This window comes from Dendrobates tinctorius, unplaced genomic scaffold, assembly GCF_039654945.1.
Source record: "Dendrobates tinctorius isolate UK_male_01 unplaced genomic scaffold, ASM3965494v1 ptg000395l, whole genome shotgun sequence".
Taxonomy (NCBI): Eukaryota; Metazoa; Chordata; class Amphibia; order Anura; family Dendrobatidae; genus Dendrobates; species Dendrobates tinctorius.
The window spans coordinates 455,733-470,987 of record NW_027362061.1 but is presented as its reverse complement, the minus strand read 5'-3'; the positions used below and the strand labels follow the sequence as shown (position 1 = coordinate 470,987).

Sequence of the window (15,255 nt, the reverse complement as noted above, 5' to 3'; positions counted from 1 at the left end):
CTTCCTGGACATTTTTGTCTTTAAGGATATCCAGCCATTGGATCCCTCCAATTCTCTTTCTGAATCCCTTAAAATCTGCCTTTCTGAAATCTAACCTTGACGTCTGAGTCTTCACAGGTCTTCCTCCTCTAGTTATCCAAAATTCTAAAATAGCATGGTCGCTACCTCCTAGGGTCCCAGCCACTTTTACCTCCTCAACCATTTCCTCCCTGTTTATAAGGATTAAATCCAAGGTAGCAGTTCCCCTTGTTTTCTCCCTTACCTTTTGGAAGATAAAGTTGTCAGCAAGAGAGGATAAGAATTTCCTTGACCTGTTAGTTTTGCCTGAGAGAGATTCCCAACAAATGTCTGGATAGTTGAAATCTCCCATGACAACTATGTCATATTTTTTGGAGAACTTGGCCATTTGATGCATTCAGCTTGCACAGGTGGCCTGTAGTAAATGCCTACAATGGTGTCCTTTCCATTGTTCTGTCCTTGTATTCTTACCCAAACAGTTTCCACAGAACTCCCAGTCTCTGAAGCTTCAATCTCTGTGCAGATATACGCGTTTCTAACATACAATGTGACACCCCCTCCTCGTTTATCTATTCTGTTTCTTGCAAATAAGTTGTATCCTTCTAGTATTGTATTCCAATCATGTGTATTGTCCCACCAAGTCTCAGTGATTCCAATGACATCATATTTCTTTTCCTGTGTTAGTAGTTCCAATTCTCCTTGTTTGTTGCCCATGCTTTGTGCATTAGTATAGAAACATTTTAGTTTGTGATTGGTTTCTCTTTCTCCAATATTTTTATTAATTAGATTCTTTTGTCTTTGTTCTTCCTTTCCACTTCTAATAGCAGAGTTCTCAATAGCATTTGTCAGGTGTATGGCTTTTTCTGGTCTTTTGCTTCCCTTCCCATGTTGTTCTAGTTTAAAGCTCTCCTTACAAGTGTAGCAAGGCGACTTCCAAATACATGTTTTCCAGACTTCGTAAGGTGCACCCCATCTCTAGCAAGTAGTCCATCGTAAAGGTAATTCAATCCGTGATCCATAAATCCAAATCGTTGCTGACGGCACCATCGACGTAGCCAGTTGTTCACCTGCAGAATCTTATTCCACTTCCTTGTTCCATGGCCATCCACTGGGAGGATGGAAGAGAAGACCACCTGCGCTCCCAGTTCTTTCACTTTCTTGCCTAAGTCTTCAAAGTCTCTGCAGATGGTTTCCAGGTCGTTTCTTGCGGTGTCATTTGTCCCCACGTGTAGTAGCAGGAATGGGTAGTCATCTGTAGGTCTGAAGAATCCTGATATCCTGTCAGACACATCTTTAATTTTTGCACCTGGAAGACAGCACATTTCTCTTGAAGTTATATCCGGTCTGCAGATAGCGGCCTCTGTTCCTCTCAACAGGGAATCCCCCATGACCACCAGTCTCTGTTTCTTCTTCACAACGTTCTTCTTTCTCCATCCAGGAGGACTCTGAAGGCGTACAAGGTTGCTGTTTGTGGGCAAAGTCTTATCCTGATGTATTTCTTCATCGTTTTCCTGCGTGAGAGCCTGGTACTGGTTCCTGAGAAGTATGGGTGCTGACTGCCTCCTGATCCTCTTGCTTCTCTGGGTCACTTGTTTCAATTCCTCTGTTTCTTCAGGTGCACTTCGAATTTCTTGAACTTTGAACTTCTCCCGTGCTGCTCCTATACTCTGGAATGCTCTACCCCAAGAAATTAGGACTAACCACAGTTTGCATAGTTTTAGGCGCTCCTTCAAAACACATTTGTTCAGAGCGGCTTATCACGTTCGCTAATCAAAGTCATTCTATGTGTGAGTGTGCTTGTGTAGCCCATTCACTATCTCCATCCATCCTTCACTCCCTCAAGATGGCTGGACCTTCATTGTAAATATACAATTGTAAATTCACACCTGTACTTTGTATCTCCCCCACCTCATTGTAGATTGTAAGCTCTCACGAGCAGGGTCATCTTATTTCGTCTTATTTTGCTTTAATTATTGTATTGTTAACGTTGTTACTTATGACTTGTGTTTTGAAACTGTTAAACTGTAAAGCGCTGCAGAATATGTTGGCGCTATATAAATAAAGATTATTATTATTATTGAAGATTACAGTGCGGGGAAGCCGGGAAACCTTCATATAGACGGCCAGTGGGGATGGAGTCAGTGACCGACTCTGGCCAAATCTGTCTCTAGAGCCGCAGTAGAAGATGAAGATGTCGTCCTCATCATGAAGGAGTTATTTCTCATGTCGCGTGTAATGAATATCTCCTGCAGTATTGCTAATGCCGATTCCAGTGTCGGTAATGAGACGAGAATTAGCGTTATGGAAGATGAGTCTATGAGGAACGTGTTCAGCTGCCGACTCCGAGGAGGAAACTGCTTGTTGTCTGTGGCCTAAATATATAGGTTTTATTAGTAGATGTCAGGGAAGAAAACTAAACCCTGTAAGATAATAAATCTCCTCATATGTTTCCCTTATTATCTCCAGTAATTGTATTATTACACAGGATTCTTATGATGTTACATCGGATCATCTTCTTCTCATTCAGGTCTCTACAATATCGGATCCTCTCAGTGAAGATCTTCTACAGAAGAGAATTTTCCTGATTTACCCATCAAGGATGGATATGGACAGAGACAAGATGGCGGAGAGGATATTGCACCTCACCCTAGAGATCCTCTTCCGTCTCACTGGAGAGGTGAGAGATTCTGATGACGTCACATTACATCATTCTTATCTATGGGAATAACAGATGGACAGAACTTGAGAGGTGAGGACTCTGGAAATGTCTGGAGTGAGATTTATTAATGTGTCTCTCCATAACCAGGATTACACAGTGGTGAAGAAGACCTCTAGTGATCGCTGTCAGGACCCTGTGTCTGAGGGATGGGGAAGACCCCTGAGCCCAATCACGGGGCCTCCACCTCACCCCCTGATCCATGAGGACATCAATGACCAGAATATCTTAGAACTCATCTACAAGATGATTGAGCTGCTGACTGGAGAGGTGACACTGCTGGGAATGCTGGGACATTATACAGTAACACTATGAAGGGATCAGGAGGATGACGGTATCATTGTATGTGTCAGGTTCCTATAAGGCGTCAGGATGTCGCTGTCTATTTCTCCATGGAGGAGTGGGAGTATTTAGAAGGACACAGAGATCTGTACAAGAGCGTCATAATGGAGGTTCCCCAGCCCCTCACATCTCCAGGTAATAGACAGGACTAAATACACACGGCCTATAATTATCTGTATGTAGAGAATGAATTCAGTCCCTGTATGTGTTTCCTCCAGATCTATCCAGTAAGAGGACAACACCAGAGAGATGTCCCCGTCCTCTTCTTCCACAGGACTGTAACCAAGAAGATCCCAGTGCTCCTCAGGATCATCAGGTAGATGGAGAGAAGGTGTCAGGAGAACTCCCCTATGATGTGTAGACGGCTGTGAAGGTCTTGTGCTCAGTCTTGTTTTATCCCCCAGTATTATATGTTTTATACTTGTGTAATGAGAACGGTGGAGATGGCAGGATTAGAGCTGATCATAGATGGGACTTCTCCATCTGTCTGTGACTTTTACAATATTTGTTTCAGGGTGAAGATCTGACCCATATTAACACTACAGAGACATATGTGAGGGGTGATGAGCGGTGTAAAGAGGAGATTCCCACATATGACCACCCAGGTGAGTAGTAACCACTGAATGCAGAGACGTCACAGATTCCTCTCAGTCACCGGCTGTGGCTGCTTTATCGGTGGTGTAGTCCGGCCGTTTTACCATGATCACCATTTTGCCTCTAGACCACAACATTCTCCTCCACCCAAAACTGTTCACATGACTTTGGGCAGTGAAAGCCCTTTTCTATAGAACTTACAACCAATTACATTGTTTTTGATCCTAAGGAATTTAGATTACTGCACAATCTCTCCTGAAATGGGGAGCAATTTTATTTTCTTTGTGCAGTGGATGATTTCGCAAACTCCCCTCTCCTGCTCTCTGACCACAATCTTCTCTATAAAGAACTGCCAGGCTGCTCAGGTCACCCCCACTGTCCAGACTTATAGAAACATACAGGCCATTAACACCCAGAAACTTATGAAGAACTTGCAGTCTTCATTGGCCCCTATCTCCTCCCTCTCATGTCCTGATTCTGCATTGAAGCATTACAATGAAACACTTCAAACTGCCCTGAATGAATTTGCACCTCCTATAAATAGAACACCACAACGCAGACGGCGACAACCCTGGCACACCCTGCAAACACGTTTCCTGCAGCGGCTCCAGGTGCGCCGAACGTCTGGGGAGAAAATCCAATCTACACGAAGATTTCATCCATTATAAGTTTATGCTTAGAACGTACAACACTGCCCTTCACCTCTCCAAACAAACCTATTTCAACACCCTCATCACCTCACTGTCCAATAACCCGAAACGTCTCTTTGACACTTATCATTCTCTACTCAACCCAAGAGTCCAGGCCCCAACCACGGAGCTCTGAGCTGACGATCTGGCCAATTACTTCAAAGAAAAAATTGACCAGATTCGACAGGAAATTATCTCCCAATCACCTCATACCATGCACTGTCCTCCCTCCCCCACTGCACCTAGCTCACTCTCTGATTTTGAACCAGTAACAGAAGAAGAAGTAAGCAGGCTCCTTGAATCTTCTCGCCCAACCTTTTGCATCAGTGACCCATTTCCGTCACATCTCCTCCAGTCCTTTTCCCCTGCTGTCACCCCTCACCTAACTAAAATATTTAACCTCTCTCTCTTCTGGTATCTTTCCCTCCTCATTTAAGCATGCCATCATACATCCACTACTTAAAAAACCATCCCTCGACCAAAACTGTGCCGCTAACTATAGACCTGTCTCTAATCTTCCCTTCATCTCTAAACTCCTGGAACGCCTGGTCCACTCCCATCTTATCCGCTATCTCTTTGATAACTCTCTTCTCGACCCTCTCCAATCCGGTTTACGCTCCTTACACTCTACTGAAACTGCCCTCACTAAAGTCTCTAATGATCTACTAACAGCTAAACCAATTGGTCATTACTCCATGCTAATTCTCTTGGATCTATCTGCAGCATTCGACACTGTGGATCATCAGCTCCTCTTCACTATGCTCCATTCCATTGGCCTCAAGGACACCGTTCTCTCCTGGTTCTCCTCCTATCTCTCTGACCGCTCCTTTACTGTATCTTTTGCTGGTTCCTCCTCCTCTCACCTTCCCCTTACTGTTGGGGTTCCTCAAGGATCGGTTCTAGGCCGCCTCCTCTTCTCCTTGTACACTGCCCCTATTGGTCAAACAATCAGTAGATTTGGTTTCCAGTACCATCTCTATGCTGATGACACCCAATTATACGCTTCTTCTCCTGACATCGTGCCAGCCTTTCTAGAAAACACCGACGATTGTCTAAACGCTGCGTCCAATATCATGTCCTCACTATATCTGAAACTGAAACTGTCAAAGACTGAACTCCTTGTGTTTCCTCCCTCTACTAATGTACCTATACCCGACATTGCCATTTCTGTGTGTGGTTCCGCTATTACTCCCCAGCAACATGCCCGCTGTCTTGGGGTCATACTTGATTCCGAGCTTTCCTTTGCCCTCCACATTCGATCACTGGCTCGCTCTTGTCATCTGCACCTCAAAAACATTTCTAGAATTCGACCTTTTCTTACTTTTGCAAAAACTCTTACTGTTTCTCTTATTCATTCTCGTCTGGACTATTGTAACTCTCTTCTAATCGGTCTCCCTCTTACCAAACTCTCCCCTCTCCAATCTGTCTTGAATGCTGCAGCCAGGATCATATTCCTCCCCAATCGTTACACCGATGCCTCTACCTTGTGCCAGTCATTACACTGGCTACCCATCCACTCCAGAATCCAGTACAAACTTATTACCCTCACCCACAAAGCCCTCCATGGCTCAGCACCACCCTACATCTCCTCCCTTGTTTCAGTTTGCCACCCTACCCGCGCCCTCCATTCTGCTGTTGACCTGAGGTTAGCATCCTCAATAATCAGAACCTCCCACTCCCGTCTCCAAGACTTTACATGTGCTGCGCCAATTCTTTGGAATGCACTTCCCAGGTCAATACGATTAGTCCCCAATCCCCACAATTTTAAGCGTGCCCTAAAAACGCATTTATTCAGACTGGCCTATCGCCTCAACACATTAACCTAATCTATCCCTGTGTGGCACAGCCAAAAGTTTTACCATAACCAGGTTCCCCGCATCATGTTCCCACATGCTTTATGCATCCATTAGCCCTCTGTGTCTGTACTGTTACACACTTAACATTATGGCTGGTCCATACAATCAGGGCACCTGTTACCACCCACCTTTCGTGTCTCCCTCTTTCCTCATAGACTGTAAGCTTGCGAGCAGGGCCCTCATTCCTCTTGGTATTTGTTATAATCTACTGTATGTGATTATTGTTATGCTGTAATGTCTATTGTCTGTACAAGTCCCCTCTGAAATGTAAAGTGCTGCGGAATATGTCGGCGCTATAAAAATAAAATTTATTATTATTATTATTTTCTCTGATCTTCTGGTCAGGATTCATAGTAGCTCCAATGGTCCACCATAAATTAATTCAACTCTGGTTTACTGTTGTTTAATCTGTATTTGTAGTTTTCAGTAATGAGATTCTCGTGCTCTGGGGCGGGGCCTGTGGGTGGGGCTGTGGGCGGGGCTTTATGTGGTGCTCTGATTACATTTTCCTCTGTATCGGCTTATGACAGGTCGCTGATCCCTCACTGACCTGCCCCCATTATTACATAATGCATATAATAGCATTGATATTATTGTTGATAATGCCTATAATATTGTGGCTATTGTGAGGCTTGGAAAAAAATTACATCCAGCAAAATGTCACCGGCGATGGCGGCGTCATTTGACTTTTTGAATGTAAAATATGCTGGAATAATTAGCGGTTGCCATGTCGTGTTTGGAGAGCCCCTGATGTGCCTAAACAGTGGAAACCCCCAACAAGTGACCCCATTTTGAAACTAGACCCTTTAGGGAACTTATCCAGATGTGTATTGAGCACGTTGAACCCACAGGTGCTTTATAGAAGTTTATAGCGTAGAGCCATGGAAATAAAAAAAATAAAATTTTTCCTAAATCTTTTTACCTCGATATATATTTTGGTTTGTCCTGAGTATGCTGACACCCCCATATGTGGGGTTAAACCACTGTTTGGGCGCATGGCAGGGCTTGGAAGGGAAGGAGCGCCATATTGGATTGCAGATTTTGCTGGAATTGTTTGTGGGTGACATGTCACATTGTCAGAGCCCCTGAGGTGCCAGAACAGCATAAGCCCCCAAAAGTGACTGCATTTTACCAAATACTTCCCTGAATGAATTCTTCTAGTGGTGCAGTGAGCATACTGACCCCACAGCTGTTCCATAGAAAATTATACCATTGGGCAGTGAAGAGAAAACAATTATATTTTTACCACTAAAATATTGTTTTAACCCCAGATTTTACATTGGAAAATAGGTAGATAGGTAAATGGTCATCATAGGTAAATCTATGGGTGTACATAGATGAATTTGCAAGGGGTGTCCATTTCCAATTCCCAGAGGGGTGTCATTTCCAAAATGGGGTCACTTCAGGGAGGATTCTGCTGTTGTGGCACTTTGGAGAGCCGCTAAGTGCCAAAACAACAGAATTCCCCCTGAAGTGACCCCATTTTGGAAATGACACCCCTCTGGGAATTCATCTATGGATATAGTGACCATTTTCACTACATGGATGATTTCCAGAAACACGTAGTGGAAGTTTTAGAGCAAAAATGTCATTGTAGTGCCCAATATATTGTGCCCAGCTTGTGTCTCTGGAGACCTCCCCCCACCTACCCCCGGAAATTGTTAAGTCAGCTCTACTCAAATGTGTCTGTCACTAAATAATCCAAATGCTTGAATGTCAAAACAGTTCAAAAACGTGGTTCTGTGTGGAGGATTGTAAAGCCGTCATGGAGGCATAAGGCTGGCAGTGATGGGCATTGTGGGTAATAGCGGGGATCATGGCTCGTTCCTTTCTTGGAACATACACGACATCTTCTCTGGGGTTCTTTCTTGTTTCAGTTACTGGAATGAGTGCAATAAAATGTCGCTCAGTGAGTCTTCTGACATCTTCAGATTCTAAAGGATTGGCGGGGACAAAATTTTCAAAAACAAGATTTTCAGTGACCTTTTCCTGATAATGAAGGAAAGTATCTGCATTTCTGGCTTTTTTGTATAACACAAAAGAATTATATGTGGCCACCTGAAACAAATACATGACTAACTTTTTATACCAGATATATGATTTGTCTGATACCTGGTATGGCTGTAGAACCTGATCTGCAAGGTCCACACCCCATATATTTGTTGTAGTCACTGACAGACACAGGTTTTGGAGTAGTGGATCCCTGTTGGTCTGCAGTGGCCCTTGTGGCATCTGTGTGGATCGAGCTCAGGATAAAAATATCTTTTTCATCCTTATACTTAAGGACAAGCAGCTCTCCATTGTGTAAAGACCCTAACTGCCACTTTTGGAAATGTTCTTTGACCAATGATTGTGGAAACCCCTGATGGTTTTTGCGAATGGTCCCACAAGCCCCTATGTTATGTTTAACCAGACTTTTAAATAGGGGTATGCTGGTGTAGTAGTTGTCAACATACAGATTTTAGCCTTTTTGTAAAAAAAGGCTCAAAACGATTTTTCCAGATGTCCCCAGATAAGTTGGGCATCCTGGTGGGTTTAGTTGGCTGTCTTTCCTCTCATAAATGTGAAAAGCTGATGTGTATCCGGTTGAACTCTCGCACATTTTATAGAGCTTTATTCCGAACCTTGCCCTCTTAGAAGGAATAAATTGCTTGAGGTGCAGTCTTCCTTTGAATTTTACAAGGGACTCATCAATGGAAATGTTTTCTGTTGGGGTGTAGAGCTTTAAGAACTTTTCTGTCAAGTCTTCGATGATGGGTCTGATTTTGTATATTCTGTCATGTTCTGGGGCATTTCTGGGCAGGCATTGACTATTGTCATTAAAATGCCAAAATCTCATGAGGATTTCATAACGGGTCCTAGGAAGAACGGCAAAAACATAGGGGTGGCTTGAACAGGGCTTTTTTAACAAGACACATAGCGAATGTAAGTCCTAAAAAAAATTTAATTTCTAGTTGGTGTCCATAAATTTGACCTAGCATAATAGGATCGTGGATTCTGGCTGATGAATTGGGACGCATATAAATTTGTAGGACAATATGCTCTAGCAAGCTATCTGTCATAAACAAATTAAAAAAATAATTGGTCCAAAATTTTCCACCTCCACATTTATACCAGGAATGGCATTAAAATTAGGGATGAATGGAGTAGCCGAATCCGAAGCCTCCCATCTGGGAAATGCTACATCAAGAGGCAAAGCCCCTTGGACATTGGTGTGCGCCAATTCACGAGCACTAGGGACAGCGCTAGTACTGGGCATTGTTCCCTGAGTTGGAGACATTTCTCCAGAAGCGCTATTTGTCCTTCTTGTTGTACTGGTCCTTGTGTGTGAGGATGGACCAGAATCACTGCTCATTTCTGAGCTATCACTGTCGCTGCTACTAAAGCCCTCGAAATCCACATCTCCATCTGACACTGCACTTTCTTCACTGTCAGAACATAAAAGTTTATAAGCCTCCTCTGCACTATAATACTGACGGGTTATTTTTTTTTTTTTTTCGTAAATAGAAAACTACGACATGACGTGACCAAATTATTGGGCAGGCAATTGAGAAAAGCCTAATTCTTTACCCTATCCCTAACTTTAGGATAAATCCTAACTTTAGTCCCAACACTAACCCTAACTCTAGCACTAACCCTAACCTGCCTTATCTGTTTTTTACGTTACAGCAAAATCGCTGACTGACACAGCTCTTGGCAGCAGCACTTGTAAGGCTACTTTCACACTAGCGTTTCCTGGAGCTGTGGAGGGATGCGCATGGCCGCCCCTCCTCCGGTCAGCTCCGCCTATGGGCACATGACGCTGCATGCGACCTGCGTATCCTATCTTTAGCATTGGGTACACAGGCCGTGCGCAGGTATGTATTTGCTGGCGCATGCGTCCTGTTGACGGTGCGCCGAGCGCACCAAAATGCAACACGGTTAAAGTTTTTTGCATAGCTTGCCATTTTTATGGACAATTTAAAGAGGTTGTCCACTACTTTTTAGTAACCCCCCCTATTGTATCCCCCCGGGACCCATAATGATTTTTGTAATTACCTTGCGTTGCCAATTCTGCCTGTGAGCGGCGCTATGCGGGCGGCTGAGTCCAAGTCATGTGACCGCCAGGCTACAGCCGCTGCTAACATCCGCTGATGTCATGTCAATTTCCTGACTATGGAAATTGATGTGACATCATCAGCAGGCGTGACCCAGTATCAACACACTGCTGTCACTCATCAAGAGTCACAGTAGTGTGTGGGCGGTGCTGCACCACACATCACAGCCCTGTCACTCTGCAGCGTCTGTCTCCTCACCCATCAAGAGTGACGGGGCTGTGTAGGGGTTGGACAGGCTGTCTGCCAGCTGTGCGAGGGGTGGACAGGCCGTGCAGGGGTCTGCAGGCTGTCTGCTGGCTGTACGGGAGGTGAAAGGGCTGTGTGGGGTCTGCGGCCTGTCTGCCAGCTGTGCGGGGGGTGGGCGGGCTGTGTGGGGGTATGCAGGCTGTCTGCTGGTGCCGGCTCTGCGGGGGGTGGAAGGGTCGTGCGGGGGTCTGTGGGCTGCTGTGCAGGGGGTGGTGGGCGGGCTGTGCTGGGGTCTGCAGGCTGTCTGCTGGCTGTGCAGGGGGTGGACGGGCCGTGCGGGGGTCTGCCGGCTTTGCGGGAGGGTGGGCGGGCTGTGTGGGTGTTGCCAGGGCTGTGCGGGGGAGTCTGCGTGCTGTGCTGGCGGTGCCGGGGCTGTGCGGGGGGGGTGTGTGTGTGTGTATGCAGGCAAGCATCATCCAGTGGTACTACAAGTCCCATCAGGTGATGCTTGCTACACTGTCAGTGAGTGACACATTAGCCAATGATGGGACAGAAGTAGTCCCATCATCCAGCTAATGTGTTGAAAGTGAAAAAAAACAAAAAACCACAAACTGAACATACAACATATAGAATATATATATAACATACAACACATAACATAGAGTATATACTTACCAATCACCTAGTTCCCGAAGCCATCGATCTTCTGTAATAAAAATAAAATAATAAAGCAACCTATACTCACCTTTCCGCTGTAGTCCAGATAATAACGAGGGTCCCACGACGATCTCCCGTGTAGAGCAGCCGCATCAGCTGATGCGACCGCTCTCCAGGGGCCCCAGCAATGAAATGATAGACGGAGGTAATCATCCGCTGTGTATCCCTCCGCCGCCGGGAAAGTGGTCCCGTAACCCGAACCCTAATTCTCTCGCAGCATTGGTGGAAAGTGAGAGCCTGAACTCATGTAACCTCAGTGATGCACTGCAGGAGCCATTGTCTCCTGTCAGTTCACCACTGGGAGGTGCTATAGAGCGGTCACATCACCTGATGTCACTGTTCTATAGGGGAGATCGTCGTGGGACACTCGTTATTAATTGGACTGTGCCGGACAGGGAGTATACGGTTTGTTTATTTTTTTACTTTTTATTAGAGGAGACCGAGGGTGTCGCTTTGATCTGGGCATGAAATAAAAATATGATATCCATGTTGTGTTTTATTTCATTAAAATACTTTATTCTTATGTGTGTGGTTTTTTTTAACCCTTTATTACTATAAGATTAATAATGGAGAGGCTGACGCCACTCCATTGTTAACCGGGCTTAATGTCATTTTCCAATAGCAAGGTGACATTAACCCCTTATTACCCCTTATTACCCCTTATTACCCCATATCCCACCGCTACACGGGAGTGGGAAGAGAGGGGCTAAGTGCCAGAATTGGCGCATCTTATATATGCGCCATTTCTGGGGCGACTGTGGGCTGGTATTTGTAGCTGGGGGGTCCAATATCCATGGCCCCTTCCTAGGCTATGAATATCAGCCCTCAGCATAAAATTTAGGGGGACCCCCACGTCATTTTTTGGGGGGTCCCCTATTTTAATAGCCAGTAAAGGCTATGAAGACAGCTGCGGATTGATATTCATAGCCTGGGAAAGGGCCATGGGTATTGTCCCATTCCCAGGCAAAAAATATTGGCCCCCGGCAGTCGGCTTTCCTCTGGTGCAGAAAATTGCGCGGGAGCCCACGCAATTTTTTTTTTTACTTTCTAAAATGAAACATTGTTCATTAATAAACATGGATATGGAAATATCTATAGAAATATCTGGAAATATCTATGGAAATATCTATGGATAGATAGATCTATCTCATATCTATCTATCCCATATCTATCTATCTATCCCATATCTATCTATCTTTCTATCTATCTGTGTGTAATGGAGTGTGGGTTGGACAAGTGTAAAAGAGGAGGTCAGACAGAAATTACATCACAAATCTTTTTTTGTTAAATAACATATCTTTATTTAGGTTACAAAAACGCATACAATTCACAAGCAAAAACCGCATAAAAAATGCATCAAAAACGCATCAATAACGCACCTGCATTTTCTACCAACAGCTGCGGATTCTGTCTGGAATAATGCGCCCAGGAATCCGCCCGGTGTGCACACAACCTTATAGCTCTCAGCACTATAACGGTGTGTACACGGGGACTTATTATTAAGAACGTCTGTGTCTGTGCACGCTCCTGTGTGTGTGCGCTCATGATGCTTGCAATGTGTTTTATGTGAACACGTGGCGGATTGTGCTGAGGATTTTTCCGTGCAGATTTTGCTATATCCGCAGGTACAATGACCGGCGTTTTACCTGCGGATTTTGTGCGACTTTCACCTGCGTTTTGACACCTGTGGATTCTTATAATGGAGTAGATGTAAAACGCTGCGGAATCCGCACAAAGAATTGACATGCTACAGAAATGAACCCTCAGCGTTTATGCTGCTGATTTTCTGCACCATGTGCACAGCGGTTTTTGGTTTACATTGACTATAATGGTACTGTACAATGCAGGAGAATCTGCTGCGGATCCGCAGGGCCAAATCCGCTGCGGATCCGCAGTAGGATCCGCAACGTGTGCACAGACCCTTACAATAAGATGCTTCAGATTGAAGAGAGGGGAGGGAGGGGTTTGGGTGTGTTTTGGAGTGGGTGTGCTAGGTGCTGGCTTACAGGCCAGTGCAATGCATCATGGAACTTGTAGTATTAGAGCACAGTAAGTTGGGAGAAAGGAAGTTGTCGATTAACCCGATGAGAGCTGGAGCCAGCACTGAAAATGTGCTGCTAGAGCATGATAAAAGGTAATATTGCTAAAATAAACATAGTGGATGTTTTTACTGGCACATAATAGCAAGATTTATGAAAAAAAAGTTACAGTAGTGGACAACTTATTTAAGTAGAAATGTTCAAAAATATAAAACTCAATGATATTTTATTAAAGAAAATTGTTTTTTGTCTTAGCAGATGACTGTACCAGGAGATCAGAAGGACCGCTGACATCTTCAATTTTTAAATCTGATGATCTTGAGATCCTACAAGATACAACTGAAGTGATTGCTATTACTCCAGATATATCATCATCCATTCACAGCAAAGATCTGTCATCTGATCCTATGAAACAGATCCCATCTTCTGATTCATTACTGACTACTAAGGGAAACCAAAGTCACAAAAGAGGCAATAAAAAACAAACTGCTCCTAAAGCAAAAAAGTCATTTTCTTGTTCAGATTGTGGGAAATGTTTTAACAAGAAATCTCATTTTGTTACACACCAGAGAACTCACACAGGGGAGAGACCTTTTTCCTGTTCAGACTGTGGGAAATGTTTTTACCAGAAATCAGATTTGGTTAATCACCATAGAACTCACACAGGGGAGAAGCCTTTTTCCTGTTCAGAATGTGGGAAATGTTTTAACCGGAAATCAAATTTGGTTAAACACCAGAGAATTCACACAGGAGAGAAGCCTTTTTCCTGCTCAGAATGTGGGAATTGTTTTGCAGATAAATCACATTTGGTTAATCACCATAGAATTCACACAGGGGAAAAGCCTTTTTCCTGTTCAGAATGTGGGAAATGTTTTAACCAGAAATCAAGTTTGGTTGATCACCATAGAACTCACACTGGGGAGAAGCCTTTTTCCTGTTCAGATTGTGGGAAATGTTTTAACCAGAAATCAAATTTGGTTGATCACCATAGAACTCACACTGGGGAGAAGCCTTTTTCCTGTTCAGAATGTGGGAAATGTTTTAACCAGAAATCATATTTTGTTAAACACCAGAGAATTCACACAGGGGAGAAGCCTTTTTCCTGTTCAGAATGTGGGAAATGTTTTAACCAGAAAATACATTTTGTTATCCACCAGAGAACTCACACAGGGGAGAAGCCTTATTTCTGTTCAGATTGTGGGAAATGTTTTAACCAGAAATCACATTTTGTTAAGCATCAGAGAACTCACACAGGGGAGAAGCCTTTTTCCTGTTCAGAATGTGGGAAATGTTTTATCCAGAAATCAAATTTGGTTAAACACCAGAGAATTCACACAGGGGAGAAGCCTTTTTCCTGTTCAGAATGTGGGAAATATTTTAACCAGAACGCGCTTCTTGAACGCCATCAGAGCAGTCACACAGAGGAGAAGCCATTTTCATTTTCTTAATGTGGGAAATATTTTACTTGGAAATCAACTGTTAATAAACATCAGAGACGTCACAGAGGGGAGAAGCCTTTTTTATGTTCATAATGTGGGAATAGTTTTAACCAAAATAGAATCTTCTTAAATTGGTTGTCTCTTGTCATTCCTCATGTTTGCTGACAAAAGGATAAAACTAAACTTTATTAATTCCAAATGTAAAACTATACCCATAATTCACCCCCTTAAGGTGAGTCAGTAGGTGACTAATAGAAAAAACATGTACCCCAAAGTTCAGTATATAGGGTGAGGTGATGTACACTGCGTGCAGAATTATTAGGCAAATGGGTATTTTGATCACATCATCCTTTTTATACATGTTGTCCTACTCCAAGCTGTGTAGGCTTGAAGGTCAACTGCCAATTATGTAAATCAGGTGATTTGCATCTCTGTAATGAGGGGTGTGGTCTAATGACACCAACAACCTATATAAGGTGTGCTTAATTATTAGGCAACTTCCTTTCCTTTGGCAAAATGCAGGACGCATGCAAGGAAATGGCCATATTACCTATTGTTTCTA

The 15,255-nt window shown here is 43.8% G+C and overlaps 1 protein-coding gene across 1 annotated transcript; it reads left to right on the top strand.

The window, feature by feature from the left end:
- The first annotated feature begins 2,782 nt into the window (after positions 1-2,782).
- LOC141076217 (uncharacterized) lies at positions 2,783-14,829 on the top strand. Its single transcript, XM_073563574.1, has 5 exons — positions 2,783-3,004; positions 3,088-3,211; positions 3,295-3,392; positions 3,591-3,681; positions 13,513-14,829. Exons 1-5 carry the CDS (start codon positions 2,783-2,785, stop codon positions 14,700-14,702), a joined length of 1,725 nt encoding a protein of 574 aa, XP_073419675.1. The 3' UTR covers positions 14,703-14,829.
- Positions 14,830-15,255: the final 426 nt, after the last annotated feature.

Bases quoted from the DNA above. Each gene is read 5' to 3' on its own strand.
- LOC141076217 (XM_073563574.1), top strand. From the start codon at position 2,783: ATGTCTGGAGTGAGATTTATTAATGTGTCTCTCCATAACCAGGATTAC. The intron at 3,005-3,087 runs GTGACACTGCTG...TGTATGTGTCAG, and splicing joins TTGAGCTGCTGACTGGAGAG to GTTCCTATAAGGCGTCAGGA. The intron at 3,212-3,294 runs GTAATAGACAGG...TGTTTCCTCCAG, and splicing joins CCAGCCCCTCACATCTCCAG to ATCTATCCAGTAAGAGGACA.